Genomic DNA, 26,825 nt, shown 5'->3' with positions numbered 1-26,825 from the left:
ATAAATATTCCCTTAGGTAGCTGGGACCCCTGAGTGCAGATCTCAGGCCATGTTTCTGGTGGGTCCAGCCACAGGCTGAGACTCTGACCCCAGCCCACGGCCAGTCCATGAGCCTGGGGGCTCCCGGAGGCTCTCTGAATCACCTGGCACGTCCTGGCCCCGTAGCAAGAGTCAGGACCCAAAAAAGAGTAAGAACAGCTGCTGCCGATGGGCCCCCTCCCACGAGCCAAGCATTATACGCGGCTTTGCAGTTTCCTTACCGAGCCAAGGAAAGCGAGACCCACAGTGCCGCTCTCACGTCGCGAAGGATAATAACAACAGTACCGCTGCTATATATGGAACACCCGCCATGTGCCAGTCGCCTTGCCAGCTGCTTCATGCGCCTGGCGTGACTGAGCTCGGAGAAATAAAATGCCGTCTTCTCTAAGCACGAACCCCAGGCCTGCAGCTTGCTCTGCCCGTCAGAATCGGTGCGGGTGAGAGTTACGCAGACCCACGGTGGGCCCTGCCCCGAGTGGGAAGGGGCTGAGTCCCCAGACGGCTGCAGCTGCACCTGTGACTGTCCTTTGCAGACTGCAGGCCTGGGGCCCCTCTCTGGTCCTGTCTGAAAGCAGCCCCCACATCCCCCGGCGCCTCCTGGGGTGAAGAGGGAGGGCACCAGGCACCAGGCGGGGTGGGGGTGGGCCGGGCACCACGGGTCCCTCCTGATTCACTCCCCTCCCTCCCGCAGCCACTTAGCCCAAAACCCGTTTGTGTGCGACTGCCACCTGAAGTGGCTGGCCGACTACCTGCAGGACAACCCCATCGAGACCAGCGGGGCCCGCTGCAGCAGCCCCCGCCGGCTGGCCAACAAGCGCATCAGCCAGGTCAAGAGCAAGAAGTTCCGCTGCTCAGGTAATCAGGTTACAGGGCTGGGCCCCACTTCCCAACACAGGGCCCCACGGCCCCGGAGAGGCCCGTAATCCAATCTGGAGGACAGCGAGCACTGTAATGGCTCCTGGGGAGCATCTTTGCAAATTAAATTGGGGAAATTCAGTTAGTCCTGCAGAAAACCAATTACCTTATGGATTTAAAATAAAACACGCGCACACACACAGTAAAATCACGGGGTGGAGGGGTGCGAGGTTTCAGGAGAGACAGAACCCAGGCAGCAGCCTGTCTCCAGGGCCACATAGAAGCTAGAGGTCGGGGCAAGCGTTTTTAGGCCTTTTTTTTTTTTTTTTAGTTTCTAAAACATGCTTCCCAAGTGGCAGGTAGAGAAATATTCCGCAGGCCAGGCTGCAGGCAGCATGTAATCTGGGGGGCCCTCTCATCCCCTTTAAGACCAGCTTGGTACAGCCCTCCGACCAGAGTGGATTACAGGTTTCACAGACGTTTGGCCAGCTGTCGCCCCCACCCCAGACTGGAACATTCTGATCAATAGAGAGCACAGCACAGAGCTCGGGAAGACAGCAGAGCCTCGCTCTCCGGGTCCCAAGCTCCCGCGGCAGCCCCGCTCCCCACTGCACCTGGGAAGGACACCGGGGCTGAATGGCAAGGGGGTTCTCAGCTCTTCTTGGGAACGGGCGTTGCTGTCCTTGACCCAATAGCTAGGTGAACAGGCAGTGAAAAATGACTGTCATTTGTGTCATTTGCTCCTGGAAAAAATCACCCGGCTGCATTGTGCTCCCGGTGGTAAGAGACTGACAGCATGACGTGCTGAGACGCGTGACAGCGGCCCTCGCAGTCTGCGTGTCAGCGAGGCCTTTCTTCCCCCCGCCCGGGAGCGCCTTGCAGGAGGGCGCCTTTCCAGGACAGGGCTAGCGTGGGCGCTGGGCGCCGGGAGACGACCGGAGGGCAAGCTTCTGCTGCTTGCAAGGCTTTCTTGTCCTCTAAGTCAGCCCCGGAGAGGCTTGGGGACAGTGCAGGGAGTGTGTGGCTCTAGGAGACGTTGCTCCTCATTTGTCTTCCCCAGAATGACAGTGTCCGTGTTGAGAGTTTCTCGCCTGTGGTGAGCCCTGTGCCAAGTGCTTCTGCTTTGGTTCAGTTCTTCCCATTTTCCTGTGAGATCAGCAGGACCGGTCTCCATCCTGCAGCAGAGGGAGCCGAGGGTGCAGACGGGAAGGGGCACCCCAAGGCCACAGCCTGCAATAGTGGATGGAGGGCCACAGCCCAGGCCTAGCGCGCTCCTCACAGCATTTAGGAGAGAATGAGCGTTTGGGGAGGGGGTTCCAGCTGCTTGAATGACTTTCTTTCCCAGTCTAATGGCTCCTCCCCACCCTCACCCCACCCCTGAACTCTTTCCTAGTTCCTCTCCCAGCCCAGAGCTGTCACCTGACTCATGCCACTGCTCCCTCTTTCCCCATCCCTGTCTGGCCACGGCTGAGTTCATTAGCTCTGACAAGCAGTGATACCCAAGAAGAGGAGCAATACGTGGTGGAGGGAGGCAGGGTACCATCTGGCAACCCCGACCCCTCAGTCTCCCCGGAGTCCTGTTGTGTGATTTGGGACTCAGATTGAGGCCAAGTTCTGAGAGGCAGGGAAGGGGAGGAGTAGGCCCAGGGTCAGAGGACTGGCATCTCCCAGAGACTCGATCTTGGCAGTGTAGTCTGGGATTGGGGCGGGGCAGGGGGGCAGTAGGAGAAAGAGAAAGTAGCAAGTGGACACAGCACAGTAGAGCCTAGTTCTCATTCTAGCTTTGCCCCTACCCACCTACCTTCGCATGGGAGGGCTCCTGGCTGCTTTTCGTAGGTGAGGTAGAAATGGTTGGGAAGACAAAAAGAAATGAACAAGGAGACAGGGGCAGGGTTCCCAGACTGACCCTCTCTAAATATCTTTTTGTTTTTTAAATCAATACTAAGCAGAAAGATCATTGCTATAAAGGCAGAGAAAGTTAGAGGTATATGAGCCTGATATAGAGCATTCTGCATGCTTTTATTTTCTGTAGCTGCAGAGAAGAGAGGTAGAGAGATCTACTGCTGAGCTCCAAAGGCCTTGGGCTTTGAGAGACCCTGGGGCCCTGGCTGGCCTTGGCCTTGGGGAGACAGAAGCCAGAGATCTAAAGCTCTGTTTCCAGGAAGCTCCAGAAAGAAGGAGGAGGGGCAGGTGACACATAGTGGATTTGACAGATAATAACTCTGCGTTTTACTTTCCCCTAAAAGCACCCCATTGCAAAGACAGCTGATGTAATTAGGAGCCAATTTGAGGGCTGCTCCTACAGCGCAGAAAGCCCCTCCATAGGCAGTGTCTGCTTTTCCAGCTGCACAGAGTCTGCCTCTGTCAGCTGCTCCCACCTCCCTGGGGAGCAGGGTCAGGTCAGAGGTGAGGACTGCCAGCTGGGGTGATCTGCCCCTCCGGGAAAGGTCCCGTCTGGGGCCTGGGACCCCAAGCCCGCCCCCAGGGGAGTACTCAGCAGCAGGAAGGAGCCATCCTCCATCCTGCCCCGCCTGCTTTGTGTGTGGAGACCAGCCAGCCAGGAGAAACTCTCATGGTGAAAAGTCCAGAGAGAGGACATAATATATCTAAACACAGCAAACAGTAAACCACCTTCCAGGGAATTAGTCCCAGAGTCCTCGGGGCTCCCCCAGCCCCTGCCAGAGCAGACGATGCGGAGCCCACACAGAAAAAGGTAGTAGGGTAGGACTTCCAGGACACGATCTGAACCCAGGACTTCTGATGCACCGTGAAGATTCTTAATGGCTTTCTCCCTCATCCCTCCACTTGCGTTGGTTGAGGAAACCAAAGAGCAGGAACACCTGGTCCAGTGTTCAGGCTTGGAGGCAGGGGCGCAAGAGGTCCGGGTTTTCCCTGCCAGCATCCTCATGGGCTGATCAAACCTGCATACAAAATCCTAAACCAGAGTCTTTACAGAGCCTGCCTGTCTGGGGGTCAAAGTGGAGTCCAGAATAAATGACAGTGGCCACCTCTGGTCGGTCAGATGGGAGGGCGCAGAAAGACGAGGGGCCACGCCCAGAGCTGGGCGGTGGCCTTGACCAGCCAGGCGGCCAACCTCTGTCGCGATGCCAAGGTCAGCTTGTCCCAAAAACCCATTGTGGAGGAATAGGGTCTCGTCCCTCCTGGCAGAGGGCAGGGGGGTTCCAGTCACCTGGCCCTGGATCTGGTCTGTTCAGGATGCTCCCATCTCCTCTCAGTGGCTTGGGAGGACGTCCCCAGCCAGCAGGTGCATGCAAACTGCCCCTGGGTTCTGCAGAGAGGGGTATAAAGACCGGCCACCCTCATCGGGCCCTTGACATCTTAAACACTTGGTTGTTGGCTCCCCCCCACCCACTCTGGTGATTCACAGCCGTGGAGCATGTCAGTAAATCAGGAAGGCATCCTCCTCTTTCCTTCTCTTAGTCTGAAAGAGGCCTCTCACCATAAGCATGGTGCCCTCTGTGAAAACTAGTGTCCTCAGACCGTGGTGACTGTAGGTCTCCAGGCCCAAGCACGGGCCCCCATCGGCTCCCCTGCTTTCTCCTTTGCTAGGAATGTGTATTTTCTCTCCATTCCACAGCTCCCCCCTCCCCTTATATCGTGAGCGATCTGGGAGGAATATCTGTCAGCCAGAGGGTCTCTGGGGACACTGAGGAGACCCGTGAATTGTGGCACATCGAAGGACTTTTCCCTGAAGGAGATCATCGAAGCTCTGCTAGAGCCCTGGGAACTGTGGCTGGTCTCTCCATTAAGGGGCTGGGGGACAGGCTGTGAGGGAACCACTCTCGGGGGCGGGCGGGCGGTGGCGGGGCTAAGTTGCAGAGCATACAGAAGAGGCTTCTGCCAAGTTTGAGGTCTTCTCAGATCAGATGGTGTGATTGGATGGAGCTTAGAGGCTCAGTTTCAGGCCTGTCATAGGACCAGACACCTGACTTCTTTAATTCTCTTGGGAAGGAGCCGTTCTGCCCTGATCCTCCTGAGTGGGGGTGTCCAGTCGCCTCCCACCCCCTCCCCACTCCCTCCTGGGGCGGGACACGGGGCGGGGGGCTCCTGTCTTCGGAAGTGCTCCCGTGGAACCCCCTCCTGGTACTAATCATGCTCACTGGGGGCCTACTCCGGCTTCCGCTTCTCCACACTGCTTCCTCTGAATGCTCCTGTCCTCTCTCTGACGCTGCTTCCTGACCTTGACTCTGACCGGTCACCGTGGGGCTTTCCTTTGTGCTTGATCTAACCATGTGGTGGAACGATGGAAACGGAACATGGTTCTGTCAAGCACCGCGGAAAGCACCGCGCTCTCCTGCAGCATGGCCCGCCACCGCCGCCGCCACCGCCGGACACCTCTTCTCTGCTCTGGAGCACCGCAGCCCACCACCCGCCAGACCCTCCACCCGGGTGCGGCCCACAGAGGGCGGGGGTGGGAGTCTCGAAGGATCGCTGAGTGCCTCCCCCTCCAGGGAGCAGGTGCAGGCTGGAAAGGGCGCGGAGAAGCACACTGAGGGTGGGCTGAGATTGGAGCTGCCTCTCCTACCCCCGTGGAGCCGCCACTCCCCAAATCGAGTCTGGGTGCCAGCCAGCGGGTAAAGTAGACAGGTCCGAGCTCAGACACCGCCTCCGTATCTTCCATTCAAAGGGAACAGGTATACCCAGAGCAGGTGCCCCTTGTGTCACGGAAGAAGCCCAAGGCCATTTTCCCCGAGTGGTAGCTGGCCCAAAGGTCACGGAGCCTGTGGCCCACCTCCACCGGCCACCTTTATTGGCAGCATTGGGAAGAAGTGTAGGCAGGAGGACAGGGGACACTGGCCTGGGTCTGAGACTTCGGATCAAACCTGTGAGACTCCTCCTGAGCCTGCGCCTGCGCCTCACGAGCACCCTGGCCCGGGTCCCGTGCAGACTGAAGTCCAGTCTGCTTCCTTGACCTTCCAAGCTCAGTTCACGTGGAGGCCAAAGGTTCTTTACACGGTGCTAGGTCAGTGCCACAGCGGGGCTGTGCAGACACCCGCTGTCTGTGACAATAAAGAGAGGGATCTTGGCGCCTGCCATTCTGCTTGTTTCTTGATAAATCCTGGACCCAGTGTAACCAGGAGATTGTGTCGATGGTTCATGCCACTGAGGCTGTGTCCCGACCCGTGAGAGACAGCCATGGTGGGAACCACGCCCGGCGTGGGCCCAGAGCGGGCTCTGGGCTCCCACGGGATGTGTGACTCTGTCTCTTCTCTCTCAGGTTACCGCTCAGCCGGGTACCCAGCGCGGCTGAGTAATGGAGAGTCCTGTTTACCTCTCTGAATTCTTTCACCATGACTGGGCGGGCACTGAATGCTTTACATCATTACCTTGTTTCACGTTCACAACAACCCTATCAATAAGTCCCATCAAGGCTCAGAGAGGTGAACTAACTTGCCCAGGGCCATCAGCTGCAGCATGAGGGTCCTTTACTGTGTGTGGCACTCAGCCCTCCCAGCAATGGACAGTTCCCTTACCTGGAATTATAAAATCAGAAACACCTTGACTGGAACTCGTAGGGAGCTGATATTTCTTTTTTTTAACATTCCCTTGCAAGCTCACTTCTGTTCATAGAAAATAGCTTGAGAAAGAAAGGGAACAAGCAGTACTGTTTAAATGGGTCCCCTTCTCCGGCATGGCTATACCAGGACCCATTTGGTGCAGAACCAATCCGTGGGCCTGGAGAAATCCCCTTCCCTCTGAGCAGAGGGGAGCTCTCACACTGCCTCCCCACGCCAGGGGCCAGGCCTTTGGAGCTGTGTCCTCTTCCATTGGCACCCTTGGTTCTGCAGGAGCCAACTGGCAACCAGGCCGTGCCCAGCCGTGGGCCATGGCACCCCCCTCTGCGTTCAGGCCTGTGGCTACATTCATAATAGACTCTGGTGGGGGAGCGACTAGGACAGCTGTTGACCCAGCAGATTACCAAACTCCATTAAAACAGTTGCTGTCTTCCGGCCACTGGTATCTGCCCCACCCCCACCCCCACCCCCATCTTCGCCCACCAGTGAAGAAGTGCGTGCCTGACAGTGTTCTCTTGATCCTTGTCCACATAACTCTCTTTTCAGCTGACGAGCCCTGGCAGGCCGCCTGCTTCCCCGGTTCCTCTTTCCGCTCCTTTCCTTCTTTCGTTCATCCCACCCTCGTTAGGGGTATTGGAGGTAGAAGAAGAGAGCTTTGCACACGTGCCTTGTCGTGGTCATCAGATAACAGCGAATCTGTGCCTTCCACTCAATAGGCTGGTTGCCCGAAGGATGACACAGAATGCAGACCGCGAATGACAGCGGCCATGCTGGGCCCAGCCCTGGCCTCTGCAGCCAGGTCCCTCCCTAGAAGGGCACTTCGGCTCCCCACCTGCCCCAGGCCCATGACACCCATTGTCCCCTGGAAAGTGGCCATAGGGCCGGGGTTCATAACACAATCATGCTGCTGTGGATTTCTACCCCTCTCCCCCACCGGTCTACGAAAGCTTCTCTATGATCAGGTACCAAGTGTCCTTGTTCTGAGCAGCCCACGCAGGAGCAAGTGGGGTGCCAGGTGACATCAGCCCTCCCAAGCCCCATTTCAGGCAGGTTTTAGTTCTATGGCCCCTCCTCAAATCCTCCGAGACCTCTCCCATCTGAACTTGCCCTGAAGGGAAGAGGCAACAGCCTGTTTCAGTTACCCCTCTCCTGCTAAGTATTGCTGGCAGTGACAAATATGCACTGAGATTGAAATTGACTTTTAAAGCTCTGGAAAAGTTAAAAATACTTTTGGGTGGTTATGAGCATTAGGCATAACAAATGGCCCTGAGGAACCCCGGGTAGTTTGGGTAATGAGATAAGAAGTGATGGAGGTGGCATTTCAGGCTGGCTGTGACTGGGGGGGGGGGGGGGGGGGCGGACTCTTGGTTACATACGTGCACCCTTATTAACATTTCTGGCTTCCACTCACATAAAATATTACACTCCAACCCCTTTGTTATTACAAACCAAGGCAATAACAAAAACAGCGGGGGGGGGGGGTGCTTCAAGGACCATATTAGTCCATCAAATCTAATCGCAGAATCATTTCATTAAAATGGGTCAGGGGCTCCAGGGCAGAGGTCCACCAGTTAGAATCCAACGACACTACAGAGCGCAATTCCTGCTCACCACAGCCCTCTCACCGTGACTGAAAGGAAAGCGTGTTTCATCAGTGGCTGTCCTCGGACACAGCCTGGCGGCGCGTCTCAGGCTCCTCGTGGCAAAGAGCAAACTGTGCTCTGTCCCTTCTTTCTGCCTCTGCCCAGCGCTCAGGGTCCCTCCGCTTGTCAGGGACCCCGGGCGGACGCCTTCTGAAGGGAAAACATAGGCATGTGGACGAAATGCCCCTTCGCGCTGTCGCCACGTGGGACCCCTGGCGGGACGAGAGAGGGTGGTCGTTCTGCAGGGTTTACGAGACGAAACTCTCCCAGGACACGGCGTGCTGATGTGTCTGGGGGGAAAACGGCCCAGGGCAGCGTGACTCAGTGGGCTGGACTCTGGCAAGCCAAGGGCAAGAGATGCGTCAGACAGAAAGCTGCCCACGTAACCGTGGGGCTCCGTGGCAGACCGCTCCCACAGCCTGGGTTGAGGGATGCAGGGGCCGAGGGGGCGGGGAGGAAGCGGAGAGGGGACGCAGGCACACCCAGACCTCCGACTCCTTGGTTGAGGTAGGAGGTTCATTTCACAACCAAAGACCCACCAAATCCAGTCCCCATTAGGAATCAGCACAGATTGATAATGGGAGAAGCGAGAGGGCGGGGACATCTGCTTCCTGCCTCGCGGCAGCCCGTTGCAGAAACATGCCATTCAGCCCACCTCCTCCAAGTGAGATTTTGGGATCAGCCCCAGAAGGAGAAAAAGGTTTTGTCCAAAAGCAGGCCTGCAGCACAGTGTAGCACTTGTCACGGGGGCCCCGGCGGCAGCCTGCCTGGGTCCGTCCCCCGGCCGTGTACTAAGAGACCTGCCAGCCCCAGTTTTCTCTTCTGTAACGTGCAGTTATAATAACCTCAGAGACTTCATGGGCTCACCTGTTTGAAGTTTAAGGAAGAATGTCCGGCTCCGGGTCCACACTCAGTCAATGTCAGCTGTTACCATGAGTTACACTGATGTTTTAGTGGCTTCTGACATGCCAGTGCTCCACTAGGTTCTAGAAAAAACAAGTAGAATCACAAACACCCACACAGCTCTTGGCCCTTTCCCAGAGACCCTCCACCACCTTGAACTTCCTTACGTCTTCACAACAACCCCTGTAAGACGGGGGCAGTTATTTGATTCCCATGTTACCTGTGGAGGGACTGAAGCAAATTAGGGCAAAGCTGGCACAAGTCCACACCCTCGACTGCCCCCAGCACCCCACCCTGCTGCTCCTAGTGCAGACAGGACCACCGAGGCTGCCTCAGCCCGCTGCACAAACCACGATGCTCACATTCTCTGAGACACTCCGGAGACACGCACACACAGGACATCTGGCATGCTAGTGCCACCCCTGAGGCCATGAATAATGCGGACCGATCTCTCATTCTGTGGCCAACACTGTGCTCAGGAAGCATTGATAGGGATATAAAGAGGACCGGATGCCCCTCATCCAGCTGGTGTCTGACAAGAGGGACAGAGCCCCGCCCCCCAGCCCCCTTGAGTGTGATTTGTGGTCTCCCGGAGCTTTGCTCAGGGGCCAGGGGACCATTTCTGGTCATTAAAGCAGCTCCCAGGGCATCTCTCAGACAGCCCACGGTTGGTCCTGTTTCCACTACCATGCAGCCTCAAGAAAAATCAGATTTCGAAAAAATAAACCTTAGTTTCAAATACTTCTAACTCACTGGAACTGGCCTTTAGTTCAGCAGACAGAGGCAGATTTGACCCCCACAAGACCTGTGTTTGTCTTCACTGTGTTTTAAATTTGAATTCTTTACCAGCATTTTTAAAAAGGATTATCAGGCAACCTGAAGCCAAATGCCCAAGCATTAGGGCAGTGGACTTTGTGTTTTGGCAGGTCCCCAGCCCCCCATATTGTCTTCCAACATTGAAGGCCGTGGATGGCCATGTGCAGGCCTCCTTGATCATTCCGTTACCTGCTTGGGCCTCAAGGACAACTGAGTTTGTAACCCCGGGTATAGCTCCCATCAGGACCCCATCAAAATCTCTTCATTTGGGTTGTCACGAGCATTTAGAGGGTCCACGGATGATGGGCATCATGGACTGAGGAGCACCCCTAAATTGTAGGTCAAATTCCATACACATGTGCTTAGGATCATTTGTGTGAGGTGACCGTCCCTAACTTTCATCAGCCTCTAGGGAAGGTCCATGACCCACGAAAGCTCAGGAACCCACAGAGCCGGAGGCTGGTCTCTGAGAGGATCGAGAGCGGCCAATGACAAAGACCAGATGGACAGCCGGGGCGGGGGGGCGTGGGGGGTGGGTAGGGCACCAGCAAGGGGGCCGAAAACTGCAGGCAACCCTGTGTCTGTCACTGGGCCCCCAGCCCCCACTGCGCACACCCTGTCACTGGACAAACGCCCCCCCCCCCAACACACACACACACACACAGCCCACAGCCTGGACTGGTGCCAGGAACCCTGGTGACACTGGCGTCCCTCTTTGGCCCCGCCCAGGCTCGGAGGACTACCGCAGCAGGTTCAGCAGCGAGTGCTTCATGGACCTCGTGTGCCCCGAGAGGTGTCGCTGCGAGGGCACCGTGGTGGACTGCTCCAACCAGAAGCTGGCCCGCATCCCAAGCCACCTGCCCGAATATGTCACCGATCTGTAAGTGCTGCCCAGGTGGGACCTCCGTGCACATCCCCACACAGCCCGTCACCCGGAGTCAGCCCTCGCAGGGTCTCCGGACGGTGGCCCCTCCTGACTCAGTCCCCTGGGCACTCCTTGCCCGTCCTCGCGGGCAGACTCCCAGGCTTACTCACCCATGAGGACAGTTGGTTCCTTCTGCAAGTATTTCCTGCTATGAGCCAGGCACGGTGCTCAGCCCACCAGCTTTCACAACGAACAAAGCAGACAGTCCGTCCTTAGGAAGCTTATAATACAATGAAAAAGATGGACAGTAAATAAGTAATTGTCATAAAGCAAGAAAGCAACTGGGATGATGAGCTGTATCCGAGCCTCCGGTTATGCTCATAAAGGGGTGTGTTGGTTTATCCAAAGAAGGAAGAGCTAAGCAGGTAGAGTGTGGTGGGCATGAGGATGCAGCATGGGGGCTGACGGGCCCGGGTCTGATGTCTGTCTGCTCCCATCTTCCTGCTCCTGGGCCAGTGGCTTCTCAGATCTGAGTGTCGGAGTCTTCGCTGAAAGATGGAGGCAGTGACCCCACCCCCAAGTGGGGGGTAGGGAGATTAAGTAAGAAGATGCGAGCGCAGAATTCATCCTCGGTCCTGGCGCAGGGCAAGGCCTGGATGCGTGAAGGCGGTCTTCATTATGGTCACCCTTGTGCCCTTTGCCTTCACAAGTCTCAGGACAGGACAAGCCCAGCCTCGCGGGCCCTCCTGCTCTCCCTGAGCACGTGTGAATGTTGGGCCAGGGGTCCCGGGAAGCCCCCAGCAGATGGAAAAGGTTGGGAAGGAGCTGAGATGCTTGGACCATTGGGAGAACATGGGGAAGCCTTCCTGGGGGGTTCAGGTTGTCATTGGTACCCTACAAAATGAAGGCAGATCACTGGCAATTGTTTGGGTGACAAGTATTCAAAAAGCCCAACACACGTAGTCAAAGGCTTCCTTGGGGAGGCGGGCCCTGGTCTCTCTCTCCTGCCCCTCACACAATCCCCCTCTCCCTGCCTCCCTCCACTCCACCCCCACCCATGGGCCAAAAGGGCAGACGCTGAATTTTCCATGGCTCTGTTGATCTTGGCTGAGCGTGAGGTCTAGGTGGCTACTCAGCTGAAGCCAGGGAGTGCTGGGGGCAGTGCTGGGGGACAGTGGAAGGTGGGGACAGAGGTGTCCCATCCTCACCTAAGCCACCATCTCATCTGCTTGCTTCCCACGTAGGCGGCTGAACGACAACGAGATATCTGTTCTAGAGTCCACTGGCATCTTCAAGAAGTTGCCCAACCTGCGGAAAATGTAAGTCAGCTGGGGCATCTGGCAGACGAGGCAGAACGCCAGGGTGTGGGGGGATCCCTCAGCCGCCACGCCAGCCCCCGCTATGGGCATGGATGGGGAAGCAGGACACGAAGGCATGGCTGTGTAGACACAGACCAAAACGGACCTTGGTTGCTTTTAAATGGTCAAGCATCCTGCAGAGCGCGTGCGTGTTCCACGCCATCCCTGGCCTCGTCCCATGCCCCCTCTGCTCATCACGATCAATCCCCCAACTCACAGCCAGTGTCTACCCAAGGGAGGGTGGGAGGGACTCAGGACAGGACCAACAATGGGACCTGGGCATCAAGGGCACATGTCATTTAGTAATTTTTTCAAGGTGACAGTTTAAAGGTTTGGGGTCTTTTGCCACTTTTTTCCAATTACAGTTGACATTCAATATTGTATTAGTTTCAGGAGTGGTCAGAGATTTACATAATTTACAAAGTGCTCCCCCAATAAGTCTAGTACCCCCGTGACACCGTACCTAGTTATTACAATATTATCGACTATTCTCCCTGTGCTGTACTTGACATCCTCGTGACTAGTCCGTAACTGCAGACTTGGAGTTTTTCTTCCTTTTCCCCAGCCCCTCAACCCCGCTCCCATCAGTCTGTATCTGTGTATCTATGAGTTTGTACCAGTTTTGTTTATTTATTTTGTTCTTTAGATTCCACACATAAGTGAAATCATATGGTACTTGTCTTGCTCTGACTGACTTACCTCACTTAGCATAATGTTCTCCAGGTCCATGCGTCTTGTTGCAAATGGTAAGAGTTCGTTCTTTTTTATGGCCGTATAATATTCCATTGTGTCCATGTACATCTTCTTGATCCAGTGTCTCTCAGTGGACAGTTAGGTTGTTTGCGCACCTTGGCTACTGTGGATAATAAATGGATTCTAAAGGCCTCTTGTGTCTGGGAGGCACACTGGCGTGGAAACGCCAGCTGCCCCACTGACGGGGCTTCCGTCTAGGAGGGCTGGGCTCTGACCAGAGCCTGAGTGGAGGCACAGGGTCCCCCTGCCAGGTCTGCCTGTCGTCAGAGCCCTGTCCCTGCCCGGGAGTTTGGGCCAAGTCATAATGACGCTGCCGAGCTATTCGGCATAGATCCTGGGCCAGGTGCTGTGCACCTTACCTCCCATGGATCGTCTCCTCTAGTGCTCGCTCACCTGCCTGGTGGTGGCTTCACGGCCCCCTTTGAGCGAACGAGGGAGCCTGGGGGGCCCAGGGAGGTTCCGTGACCTCTCTAAGAACACACAGCCAGTAAACATTGGAGCTGGCATTCTGCTCGGTCACCTGCCGTCAGTGTGAGCGGGGGGTTGTTCCCGTCCTCTCCCTTCCCAGGTCCCCCAGCAGAAGCACCCGCCGCTCGGCTCTTTACCATCTAATTCCTTCCCCTTGACGTCTCTCCCTGCCCCCAGCCCCGTACCCCACACCTCTCAGCCTTAGAGGGTGGATCTGCGCCTGGAACCAAGGAAATACAGTCAAGCCTCATTACTCATGGGTCCCATGTTTGCTAGTCTGCCTGCTCGCTAAGCTGTACTTGTAATCTCAAAATCACTACCGTGGTGCTGTCACAGACATGGGCAAATCAGCAGAAACCTGGGTCTCTCTCACGCGTGGTCCCAGCTGAGACGGAGCAAGCCACGCTCCGCTTCCTTGTTTCGGCTCTCGTACCGGAAACAAGCATCCTGGTCACAGTATATTTAGTGCCACATATTTTGCATGTTTTGCTTTTCCCTGGCGATTTTACTCTTTAAAATAGTGCTGCCCAGTGATCCTAAGCCTGTCTGTGGTGTGTCTTCTGTAGTAAACACATGGGTTACATGGTTATAGTGCTGCTGGCCGGGAGTACAATGTAACTAAGTCAACAACACATGTGAAGTGAGGCGTCTTTATGCAGAAATGCACGTTAAACAAGGCTGTGTGTTGATTGGTTGGTGCAAGGTTGGGACCCGAGGCCCGCAGCAACCCACCGCTGTGTTCTCCCCAGGAGCCATGAATGGCTCACATGCACTGATTCCTTTTCCTGGAGACGGGGTGGGATATACCTACAAAGAATCATGAGAATTGGCTATAATTCTTGCTTTCGTCCTGCTCTCCACTCTCCCACCCATCGGCCTTCCAGGCAAGAAGGAAGGGGCCCTTCTCCGCCCTGTGCAGCACCTGGGACACCTCAGTGCTCTGCAGGCTTCCTCTTGCCCTCCCAGCTGCAGCCACCACCCCGGCCACGGCCTCAGCGACTGCTCTGGTCTCTGGGAGCCACAGAGAGTGCTCTGAAGGGACAGCTCTGAAGATCGGGGGTGTCCCTGAGACCCAGTGCCCCTCTAGCTTTAGGGACCCAGCAAAAACCTCATCTGTGGCCAGCCAGAGATGTCCTTTTTAATTCAAACCAGAAAAATGCCCACTTTTTTTTAAACTTCAAGAGAGAAACTTACAATCATATGGAGATAAGACAGGTATTAAAATGTGTAAAGCTGGCTGAGCATGTATTTGCAAAGTGAACAGGATTAGGTAGTGTTTGCTTCCACAAAGAAATATTGCATTCTCCCACTCTAGGTGAAACTCAAGCTCTTTGAGTCTATCTTTTATCTTCCCACTTCAGCAGGACATGAGCCTAGAGAACTGTTTCTGTATGTCAAGGGAAACATGAAAAATGGTAACTGACTCTCGGTCTCAGCATCCAAGCCACAAAAGGGAGTGGTGGGGACTGCGGCAAAATGTAAGCTCAGTTCTCAACGAAAGAGACAGTGTCACTGAGCTCGTCCCAGTATTTTCCATGCTGGAATGTAGGTCAAGAGCAGCCAGAAAAATCCAGGGGTGAGGAAAGGATAGACCTGTCCCTCCTTATTGTGTGACCCTAGGACTGTTCTTGGCCTTTGTAAGCCTCGGTTTCATCATTTTCATAACAAATAATTTTACCTTCCTTATAACTTATGATAAGGGTCAGAAGGAAGTATGAAGAGATAAGACGAGGACTTCCAGTTGAAATGGCAGCATAGGCAGACATAGCTTGCCTCTTTGCACAACCACATCAAAATTACAACTAAAATATAGAACAACCCTCACTCAGAACCATCAGAAATCAAGTTGAAAGGAAAAGTCTGACAACTACAGAATTAAAGAAACCACATCCATCAAGACTGGTAGGAGGGGTGCAGATGTAGAACAGTCTGGTCCCTCACCCACGTGTGGTGAATGAAAATTCAGGAGGTTTATCTCAGGAGTGAAGAGCCCCAGCCCCACACCAGGGCCCCCAGCCCAGGGTCCCAGCGCCAGGAAGATAAGTCCCCACAACTTCTGGCTGCAAAAAAACCAGCAGGAATTGAGTTGGTGGAAGAAACTGCTGGAGCCCCAAGCAGTTCCTCTTAAAGAACCCACACACAGACTCACCTGCTCAGACTCACTCCCTCTGGGCTCCAGCACCAGGGTAGCACCTTGAAAGGCCAGTGGTATAGAGGGAGAAACTGAAGTGGCAGGCATCAAGGCGATCAGAGGCCATTGTCCCTTTTCTGAACCCTCCCCCCACAGAGCCGGCACGCTGGTGCCATATCGGAGACTACAATCAATCTGGCTGACACTGTCTGACCTGCTTTAGAGATCCCCAGAGATCTGCTCTAGCAACTTATGGGCCCACCCAAGCTGCTTTTCTGTGTGAATGGTAGGTCTTGGCTCATGCTTCACAACTTCCTAAATCTTCTCTAACAAGCTTCAGTTGGCTTCAGTGAGCCCCGAGCCTGGCACTAGCAGCAGCCAGCTTAGATTCACAGCTTGGCTTCACCTGGGAATCTCCACACCCAGCATAAGCAGCAGCCATCTCAGATTGCTTTATAGCTCTGGAAGGGCAGCCCAGGCAAAACTCAGGCTGGGGCTGACCTTGGCCTCCACCACCCGGGAAATCCCAGGGTCAGCGCACCCACGGGACAGCTTCAGACCACGTCAGAGCACCACCACCCTGCCCATGCAGAGCTGATCCTCCACGGAGGGTGGAGGTTGGTGGTCAGTGGTCACAGCCAGTCCTTGCAGCTGACTTGCCTGGATAAGTTTCTCCCATTGACCTGCCAACAGCAACCAAGGCTCAACTACAAGAGGAGGGTGTACTCAGCCCCCACGAAGGGTATACCTTGAGTACCCAGCTCGGGTGATTGAGGAGGCTGTGCCACTGGACCCTACAGGACACCTACTACATTAGGCCATGCTACCAAGACACAGAGTCAAAGCAGCTCTACCCAATACATAGAAACAAACACAGAGAGGCTGCCAAAATGAGGGAACAAAGAAACATGGGCCAAATGAAAGAACAGACCAGAACTCCAGAAAAAAGTGCTAAATGATCTGGAGATAAGTAATCTATCAAATGCAGAGTTCAAAACACTGGTTATAATGATGCTCAAGGAACTTAGTGAGGACCTCAACAGCATGAAAATGATCCAGTCAGAAATGAAGGATTCATTAATTAAAATAAAGAACAATTTACAGGGAAACGACAGCAGAGTGGATGAAGGTGAGAATCAAATCAGTGATTTGGAACTTAAGGAAGCCAAGAACAACAAGACGGAAAAAGAATCCAAAAAAGTGAGGACAGTGTAAGCAGCCTCTGGGACAACTTCAAGAGGCCCAACATTCGCCTCATAGGGGTTCCAGAAGGAGAAGAGGAAGAGCAAGAAATTGAAAATCTATTTGAAAAAATAATGAAAGAACATCTCCCTAATTTGGTGAAGGAAATAGACATGCAAGTCCAGGAAGCACAGAATCCTGAGCAAGAGGCACTCAAAGAGGCCCACTCCGAGACACATCATAATTAAAACGCCAAAGGTTAAAAATAAAGAGATCTTAAAAGCAGCAAGAGAAAAGAAGTTAGTTACCTACAGGGGAGTCCCCCTAGACTATCAGCTGATTTCTCAAAAGAAACTTTACAGGTTAGAAGGGACTGACAAGAAATATTCAAAGTCATGAAAAGCAGGAACCTACAGCCAAGATTGCTCTACCCAGCAAAGCTATCATTTAGAAGCAAAGGGCAGATAAAGAGCCTCCCAGACAAGAAAAAAAACTGAAAGAGTTCATCGTCACCAAACCATTATTATATAAAATGTTAAAGGGACTTACTTAAGAAAAAGAAAAAGATCAAAACTATGAACCATAAAATGGCAATAAATACAAATCTATCAACAATTGAACCTAAAAAACGAACTAAGCAAATAAGAAAAACAGAGTTGTGGATATGGAGAGCATTTTGATAGTTGCCAGATGGGAGGCAGGTGTGGGGGGATGGGTGAAGAGGTGAGGGGATTAAGTGCAAATAAGTAGTTACAGAATAGCCATGGGATGTAAAGTACAGGATAGGAAGTAGATTAGCCAAGGAACGTATATACGCATGACCCATGGACATGAACACTGGTGGGGGGATGGCCTGAGGGAGTGGGGGGTGCTGGGGAAAATCAGGACAACTATAATAGCATAATCAATAAAATTTAATTCAAAAAAGAAAAAGACACGGCCCCTGGCCCCGGGATGGGGGCGAGAAGGTGCAGGAAGACAGAGGAGGTCATCTGAGTGAAGTGACCCAGGGTAGCCGGTTGTATATTTAAGACAGGAGCTGCAGACTCACCTACTTTCAGGAGCCTGGGCAGCAGCAGAAATATGGAAAGAGGCCGGTGCAAGGCTGTCACAGTAGCAGCCGCAGCAGTAATAATAATAGTCATAGCAGTAATATATCAGCAGCAACAATAACGGCAGCCACTATCACTTGGCTCTTAAGCACTTGACTCTGTGCCAGATAATACTGATATTAACTGAACCCTCATCAAGAAAAACGTAGCCCTGGCCTGTGTGGTTCGATTGGTCGGGCGTCATCCCCTAGACCAAAAGGTCGTGGGTTCCATCCTAGGTTGGAACACATGTGAGAAGGCAACCGATCCTTGTTTCTCTGTCACGTGGATCTCTCTCTCTCTCTCTCTCTCTCTCTCTCTCTCTCTCTCTCTCTCTCTCTCTCTCTCTCTCTCTCTCTCTCTCTCCCTCCTTCCCTCCCTCCCCCTACCTCTCTTTCTAAACGCAGTTTTTTAAAAAAATGTCCTTGTCCTTGGTAAGGGTAAAAAACAAAAAGGTAAAAAATAAAAGAAAGAAAAAATGGAAAACACTGCATTTCACACATGAAGCCGCTGAAACACAGAGAGTTCAGTACCTCGTCCAAGGTCAGAAATCAGGGAGCAGCCACAGGAGCGGGGACGGGGCAGGTTAGCTGGGGAACACGTGCACCATGCGAAGGCGGTAAACATGTGTGCGCGTGCGTGTGCATAAATCCACACAGGTAATGCTAGCCAGCCAACCCAATGACCCGAGGGGGCAGATCCGGTCCCAGCAGCCACCACCTGCAACCACTTAGATAAAATAACTTGATGGCAACTCTTGGTTAAGTAACGATCCCTGTGTGCTGGGACCCATTCCCCCTTCCCGCCCCCCCCCCCCAGACGTGAGCTGGATTTCTGCCCATCGCTGGTTAAAGCCAGCTGTGCTTGTGCCAAGCGTCCTCAAGGACGTGGGGCGGGGACCCTAAGGTTCCATTCTTGACTCTACCCTAGCGAGCACATGGGCAGAGGAGAGCGAGCACAGAGCAGCGGCTTAGACTCTGCTGGGCCCCGCGGACCTCTTCTGAACCTCTCTGTGCCCTTAGCTGTCGCGTCGGAATAATGAGGTCTCCCCGAGACCACCTGTCCTAAGGGGTGCAAGAGAAGTACGAACGGGTACCCACGAGGGTTATCAGTACTGTGGCAGCTCAAGGCCGCCTTTCAAATGACGTCACATTCCGCGGAGGCCTCGGCCTCTCTCAGGTGACTTCCAGGGCATTTCTCTTTAAAGGAGCATCTCAGCCGGGGCCTGGAGAAGGGCAGCCCTGTCCTCTGCTACGCTTGGGTGGGTCTGTTGGCTGCGGTTGTGTTTTTAATAAGAACTAGTTGCCTGCCCCCTTTAAACATCAGGAATTTCCACCCCCCAAAAAAAGTCTGGATTTCTGGCCTCTAGGGAAATCAGATCTGGCATAACTGAACCCACATTCCCACTCGGCTCCAGTTGAGCTGCACAAAGGAGCAGCCGCTCCCTTAGATGGGGCAGGCGCTCTCCTGGTCACTGCACCCCCGTCCCCACTGGGCTCGCTTCCAGCATTACATCACCTGGCTGGACCCTGTGGACATTCGAGCCTGCAACCCCACCTTCAAACAGAATTTGCACCTCCAAGGGAGCGAGAGGCCCGCAGGAGGTGGACGGGACCCCCCCTCCAGGCAGTGCCCCAGAGCGCTTTGGCTCGGTCACAATCCCATCTCCTCCGTGGCCAGAAAAACTCCCTTCGCTCTCTCCCCACTGCCTGTCCGTCTGGGACGGGGCTTTGAGCAGAATCACAGATCCCCAAAGAGAGACGTCCCAGGGGTCCCAGGCGACTCCACAGCACAGGGGCCTCGGTGTTTGGTGGGGAGACTGAGAACGGGGCCTGACAGGCTCCCGGGGCCCAGTGCTGGGCCCGTCCTGCCTCCCTGTCCTCTGAGCCACCCTGAGCCTGTGGTGGGCACTCCTGGGCCCTCTTGGGCACAAGACCCTCCATTCTCGTGGGAGGCAGAGTCCCGAGGCGTCGTGTCGAGCAGGGTCCTTCGGGTGGGGTCTGCAGAGACCCTGACGCTCTCATTGCACGTCTGGAGTGCTTGCCCCAGGATGCTCGCTCTCTCTGAGGCCCAGCCCAGGCTCCCTGCATTTCGAACAGCACTTGGCTGGATGCAGAGAGAGCAGTAGCCTGGCCTTCTGGAAAAGTCCACCCCCCCCCCCACTTTGTACTCTCCTTCTGTTTTCCATTCCCCCAGCCCGAGGAAATCCAAGTCACGAGCCTTGCGGTAATGCGATGTTAATTTTGCTCATTTAAAGAAGCACATGTCAGGAAACGGGAATAACTCACCTTAATCGCCAGTCCCCAGGACTGTAATTCCCCAAGAAGCCCAACTCTCTGGAGCAAAACCTGTGTCCTCCAGCATTCGAATGAGTGATAGCCGCTGGGGGACCCTCTTAGGTCTGGCTGGGGGGGTAATTTGCGGTCTCCCCAGAGCATTACCTTCATTCCTGGGCTCTCCTGGACCAGGACTACCAGGATTTATAAGAAAACCGGCTGAGTTTAAGGAGAGCCCTGACTCTCTCTGGTTTGGGGGAGGGATCCTGAGAAGTTAGCTCCTGTTTCCTGGGAGGATGGAAGTGGGGGGAGGGGAGCGGGTTGGTGACAAAGAGGAGCCCAGAGGGAGCAGAGAGTGGGACTGAGACCTCACCAGGTGCCTCCACACTTACCCACAGGTGCTGGTGTGGTAGCACCGTGCAGGCCCGGTCCCCACTCAGAATAATGGCAGGCAGCCTGCACAGAGGTTCCAGTTCTGGCCCCCCCACCCCCGCCCAGAGGCCGCTGGACTCAGCCCAGAGCTCCCCGAGGAGGGGGCCTGAGAAGCGGAAGTACTGGACACCCTGTGGTGCTGTCTCCCCGTCCGCTTCCCATGCTCTGGGCCCGGAGCAGTGCCCTCTCCTCTCTTGCCTCAGTGTGCGCCGCAGCGCGATGGGCCAGCTGCTGCATCTCCAGCGAGCCCTCGGCTCCGACAACCTCAGGGCGCTCGGCTGGGGAGCAGGCTGCCCGCCACCCGCATGCGGCACCAGGAGGCTGAGTCCCTTGGTTTGGGTCAATGCCGTCCCTCCTGCTCCACCCATCCTGTCTGCAGGCCCTGCCCGGTCCCTCTCAGCCCCAGGGCCCCCTGCAGGAGGGCGTGGGAGGGAAGAGCCTGTTCTCAGTCATCAGACGGAGCCCACTTCAGGAAAACCCTGAGCTCTGCAGAGCAGTAGTACATGGATAAGTTAACGTCCGCATCACGAAAGGAGCATCGCTCCGGGAGGAGGCGACCCACCAGAGGCCCTTCCATGTGCCTGAAAACTTGGCTGCACAGCCCAGGTCTGTCAGCTGTGTGACTGGGGGCAAGTTACTTAAACTCTGAACCGCAGTCCCTACAGTGCCCATCTGGTAGGCCTTGTTTTGAGGATCTGATGTGATTCAGTTGGCCAGACCCCTCACGTGGTAGTAACGGGTGAAACCTGATTCTTCTTGCCAATGCCATAAAGAATTACAGATCAGCAGATCTATGAACGTGCAAGCAAGGTTTATTGGGGATACGTTCTTATGGAAGAGAACAGGCCTTGCTGAGGTGAGGTGGGGGGCGGAGGGGAGGCACAGGCTCAGAACAAAGCAGGGTAAGGAGGGCCGAAGGCCAGGGTACCAGCTGGCACCTGGGTGGTCTGAGGCCAAGCAGCCCGAGAGAGCCAAGGGAGTGAGTCCTTCGTTCTGAGGACTTCTACAGTAGCCGGGATGGGGGTGAGGAAATTACGTATCCATTGGAGGTGAAGGTAAAGGTGGTGCCAGCTTTGGGGGGATGAGGTATGAATACCCAAAGGTGTGAATGGGCTTCTTCCTTTGAGCTCTGTGCGCCCTTTCCCGCCCTTTCTGGAAGCACAGTTTTGGAGGCTTTCTTTCCGAGATAATGGAGACAATACACAGGATTTCAAGGCCCTTGCTCCTCCCACGTGAGCATGGTGTTTCTGTGGTGTGGGAACACCCGGCACTATTATCGGACCAGGCCCAGGGCTGCTGAGTTAGCGGAGGAGACTGCCTCCCTCCTCCTCCCTGCCCTGGTTTACTGGTCATCCGACCTCAGTGCCAAAAGCCGTTTCCTGGCAACCAGGATGCTGGACGCTGGTCATCAAGGGCAGCGCAGCCTCAGGGCTCTTCCTGTGCCACCTGCTGCCTCTGTGGTGCGTAGTAATGCCATAGAAAGTGTCTGTCTGTATCCAGGATCTCAACGAGCGAGAGAGGTAGTTCTGCAAAGGCCCAACCCAAGTAGGGGAGCATATCGTGTATTTTTCTCCTGCCCTCCTCTTTTTTTTTAAGGTTTTATTTATTTTTAGAGAGAGGGGAAGGGAGGGAGGCAGAGAGGGAGAGAAACACCAATGTGTGGCTACCTCTCTCACGCCCCCCAATCGGGGGCCTGACCCACAGCCAGGCACGTGCCCTGACTGGGAATCAAACCTGCAACCCTTTGGTTCGCAGGCCGAGGCTTAATCCACTGAGCCACACCAGCCAGGGCTCCCAGCCTCCTCTTAAGCATTACTGCTTAGCGAGAGTATCTGTTGAAGAAACAAGATTTGAGAATCAATATTTTAAATCTATTAGTCCCTAGGGCATTGAAAAAAATGATGCTGCTGAAAAGACTTCAAACCCCACCGGTCTGTTTACACAAAGGTAGCCCCACCTGTGTGGACTGGGGTCCCTGCCCACCCCTGGGCACAGGTGCAGAAGACAAATGTCAGGAAGCCCAAGACTGAGCTCCCCACCACCCAGTCCTCACTCCAGGGGCGGCGATCCCCTCCCTGCGTCTGTCCTGACCCATTCCTCCCCTTCCTCCTAGAAACCTGAGTAACAATAAGATCAAGGAGGTGAGAGAAGGTGCCTTTGACGGCGCAGCTGGTGTGCAGGAGCTGATGCTGACGGGCAACCAGCTGGAGACGGTGCACGGACGCATGTTCCGTGGCCTCAGCGGCCTCAAGACCTTGTAAGTGCCCAGGGCCGGGCCAGGGCCGGGAGGGAGGTGGGAGCGCAGGGCGTCAGAGGGGCTGTGCAGGCAGGTGGGCAGCAGACCCGCCTGGCCTGCGGAGTCCCTTCCTCCTGCTGCCAGAGAGGCATCAGACATCTCCCCGCCCTTGGTGGGGAAGGGCATGCTAAGCAGCCCCAACCCAACACACACACACACACACACACACACACACACTCTCTCTCTCTCTCTCTCCTCTCTTTCTCTCTAATGTAGAGCCATATACAGATTCATATTTGAAACAGGCTGATAGAGGCACACAGATATGCATTACCCACAAACACTGACATGTACACATGCACACATCGTGACATATATAACATGCAGGTGGTACATACACAAACATACATACGCACAGAGACACACACGCTGAAGTCCCTTCTCCTCCCAGAAATATACACACATGCACTAACCCCATACAATATGTCTGTGTATGCACATGCATGCATAACGCCTGCTCCCACTGTGAGTAACACATGCGCAGGTAAGCATGTGCGTGCACATTTATAGGTGGTCCCGTGAGGACCCAGGCCCTGCTGTCACAGCACAAGTCTCGGCAATGTGATGAGTCTGGGCTTGGAGTCAGCAAAAGCATCACGCACCGCTGTGGCCCTGCCGTGGGAAAGGAGGATAACACCTGTGCTCTCTCGTCCCCACCCCTCTCCTTGCAGGATGCTGAGGAGCAACCTGATCAGCTGTGTGAGCAACGACACCTTCGCTGGGCTCAGCTCAGTGAGGCTGCTGTCCCTGTATGACAATCGCATCGCCACTGTCACCCCCGGGGCCTTCACCACACTCGTCTCCCTGTCCACCATGTGAGTGCTCCCGGGCCCACTGCACACCCACGCGGGCCCTGCGGCCTGTGGCCGAGGTCGCCTACCCATCTGTCCCCTAAGGAGCACTCATCAGGCTCCCTTCCTGGGCCAGGCGCCAAGGGTGCACAGTACGGTGCCTCCTGGCGCTCCCAGCACAGGGTGCCCCTGGAGCTGTGTTCTGGGAGTGGGAGCCGCCTGGTCAGGAAAGCGGGAAGTGTGTTTCCTCCGGCGGGGAGGGCTCGTGCTCACAGCCTTTCCACGGGGCTCTGTGAAGCTCAGCTGCCGGCTCGTTCTCCCTCCCTCCCTCTCCCCAATGACCCTGTGGAGAGGCTCTTGCTGCATAGAGTCACAAAGCATTATGGGAGCAACTTTGACATAAGAAGGAATGTGCCCACCTTTGCATAGCTACCGGGTGTCAGAGCCAGGGTCAAACCCGGGAATGCCTGACCCCCAAGCTCTTTACTGCCATGGGATGCCACGGCCTCTCCAGGGTCCTTTGGCCCATTGATGCATCCAGGGGATATGTATTAAGTGCCTGTGCTGATGTCACAGGCGCTGGGAGACCCAGAATGGACAGATGGCCCTGCTGCCCCCCCACGGGGGCCACCCCTGGGCCGTCATTACAGGCTCTGATGGGTGCTATGGGAGAGGACTAGGGCAGGGCGGGGCTTTCCATCCCCCCCAGGGGAGGGGCTGGAGGAAAGCTCCTTTGCTGAGGGGCCTTGCACACTGAGGATGGAAGGATGAGCAGGGGCAGGCCAGGCAGACACAAGGGGCCCGTCCCCCACAGGAGAGACTCCACCTGAGTGGAATCTAAGTGGGAGGGAAGCCGCTGAGGAGCTGGAGGCCGTTCCCACCGCAGGGGCTCAGCAGATGAGGGAGGAAACCATGGTCATGTCCATCAGCCTAGGTCTGGGATGGCCCCTGCAGCGACTGCCCCTGGGCTTCAGGAGAGAGTCCACGTTCCCTTTCCCAGACCTCCTCCCCGCCCGGGCCCGGAGCAGACCTGCCTGGAGACCTGGGACCTCCGGGCCAGTGCCCACAGTGGAAGCATAACCCCCAGAGCGGCCCTTCTCGCCCCCCAGAAACCTGCTGTCCAACCCCTTCAACTGTAACTGCCACCTGGCCTGGCTCGGCAAGTGGCTGCGGAAGAGGCGCATCGTCAGCGGGAACCCCCGGTGCCAGAAGCCGTTCTTCCTCAAGGAGATCCCCATCCAGGACGTGGCGGTCCAGGACTTCACCTGCGAAGGTGAGGAAGCCGGGCGGGACTGCACCTGGGAGGTAGGGAAGGTCGGGGAGAGGAGGGGAGAGGCGTGGCAGGCACTGACAGTCACCGGGCAGGCAGCTGCAGCTCTGGGGGGCTCTGCCCGCCCACGAGACCCCTTTGTGCCTCTTTCCGAAGACATTTTACTCCCCTTCGTCAGAAGTTTGTCACAATTAGGGACCTTTTGGAAACAAGAGCCATCTAGGAGAACACCGTTGAACCAAATACCCTCATCTCCCACGTCCACGGTGAGACTGGCGCCCACTGGATCACGCAGCAACTCTGCCGCAAGCAACCTGCAGCACTGTGCGTGGGCGCCCGGGGCCTCAGTTTCCCTGCCGGCACCAGGACGAGGCTCAGAGTAACATGCCCACGAGAAACAGGCTTGAAGATGAGCTCCTGGAGACCTAGGCTGAGTGTCAGGATCGCAGAGGGCACCTTTGTTTGCATAAATTCAAGGCAGCGTGGTTTTTTCTTGGTCAACTTGAGGTTATCTAGAGACAGAGGAACTAACTGGTTTATAGAGGAACTCGGGTTCAGGGATAATGGAGGCTGGGGACAGAGCCACCACCCAGAGGAACCGTGTCGTGGGAAGAGGGATGACGGGGACGAAGAGGAAGAGAAAGGACAGGGCTCTGTCCTTACAACCCCTGCTCCTCGGCCCGCGGGGCTTGTGTCCTGTCTAATACTCGGGTCAGTGCGGCAGAAGACAGGCAGCCCTGCTCCCCCACCCGGGCCTGTGTTCCTCCTCCTCCAACGGCGGTGACTGTGACCAGTGGGCCCCCGCGTCCTGCGGGAGCTCACAGCAAGGGCTTCCCTTTCCCTGAGGCGGCTCGGTTGCGGCACCCGACCTCGCTCGCCTGCCCGGCTAGGCTATGGCATTTGTCACCCGCCGTGTGTCCTCCACGCTCCCTCTCGGCTCTCCACAGGCAACGACGAGAGCAGCTGTCACCTGGGCCCGCGCTGCCCCGAGCAGTGCACCTGCGTGGAGACCGTGGTGCGGTGCAGCAACAGGGGCCTCCGCGCCCTCCCCAGAGGCCTCCCCAAAGATGTGACCGAGCTGTGAGTACCCCCACTGGACACCCTGCAACCCCATGTCTCACGTGAGGCTGCCTGGGGACGGCCCTTGATGAATGGGTTCCGGCAAGATGATGACAGAGCCTCCACCGGGGGCATGGCAGCAGCTTGGGCGCAGGACAAGAGGCCGTCTTCCCTGTGCCTCTGTCTGGCAGATGACACGTGGGAGGGTCAGCGTCTCGTTTTCTGTCCCCCGCCTCCTGGCTTCCCCACAACCTGTCAGTCTGACACCAGACACAGCACAGGAAAATCATGCAAACACTGTCCAGGACGCACAATGGCTCTGCAGGCACTTCTGCTGTGATTTCACTGTCAAGGTCAGGGGAGGCTGCTCTGGGAGGGGAAGCTAGAGCGGAGGTCTGAAAGGGAGGAACAGAGGATGAGGAGGGCAGGAGGGACTGACGGACACCCAGGGCACCGAAGCAGGACATACCCAGCCCCCACCCAGCCCCCAAGCTTGCCCTCTCCCCGGGCCCCAGGCACGCTCCCTCCCCTAGACCAGCCTAGCCTCTGCCTTCAGCCCCAAGCAACAGAAAGGGACCCAGGGACCCCCCGCCCCCGGGGTGGGACCTGGGTGTGCCATTGTCTCAGAATAGCAGAGAGGCTCCTGGGTGAGTGACGCAGCTCCTGACCTCTCCTGTCACTTAGGGAGACAGGAGCCAGGACTGCCAGCCCAAGGGAAGGAACAAAGGTCTTGATCGTCACTAAGAAGTCTGCCGAGGCCCCGGGTTTGGGCTGAGGCCATGCCCTTGGAGCTGCATGTGAGCAAAGCCACGCATGCAGTGAGCCCTGCGACCGTTCAGGGCCTCGCTGTGTCGTGGGGGTGGGGCACTGGTCTGCAGAAAATGACCCAGATACATGCCTCCTTTCTGGGCTGATTGAGTGCCAAGTGACACAGGTCAGAGAGGAGAAAATGTCATGGAAACAGGCCTGCGGACGCTTCTCCCCACAGCTCACGGGACAGAGATTGAAATAACACAGATAATTGGCTGTAATTATAAAGTAAACTTCAGAGCTCTGGGAG

At 55.7% G+C, this 26,825-nt stretch overlaps 1 protein-coding gene across 1 annotated transcript in view; it reads left to right on the top strand.

Annotated features, from left to right (window-relative positions):
- SLIT3 (slit guidance ligand 3) overlaps window positions 1-26,825 on the top strand; it is a 519,220-nt gene that overhangs the window by 451,175 nt on the left and 41,220 nt on the right. Inside the window, exons 14-20 of the mRNA XM_090288559.1 lie at window positions 731-894; window positions 10,523-10,673; window positions 11,903-11,977; window positions 22,463-22,606; window positions 23,317-23,460; window positions 24,546-24,709; window positions 25,654-25,786. Coding sequence (XP_090144685.1) covers window positions 731-894; window positions 10,523-10,673; window positions 11,903-11,977; window positions 22,463-22,606; window positions 23,317-23,460; window positions 24,546-24,709; window positions 25,654-25,786 — 975 coding nt within the window. The remainder of the gene's footprint in view (window positions 1-730; window positions 895-10,522; window positions 10,674-11,902; window positions 11,978-22,462; window positions 22,607-23,316; window positions 23,461-24,545; window positions 24,710-25,653; window positions 25,787-26,825) is intronic.

The sequence above is a fragment of the Furipterus horrens genome, unplaced genomic scaffold (genome assembly GCF_987537825.1).
Source record: "Furipterus horrens unplaced genomic scaffold, mFurHor1.1.pri manual_scaffold_10, whole genome shotgun sequence".
Lineage (NCBI taxonomy): Eukaryota > Metazoa > Chordata > Mammalia > Chiroptera > Furipteridae > Furipterus > Furipterus horrens.
This window is presented reverse-complemented; position numbering and strand designations above follow the sequence as displayed.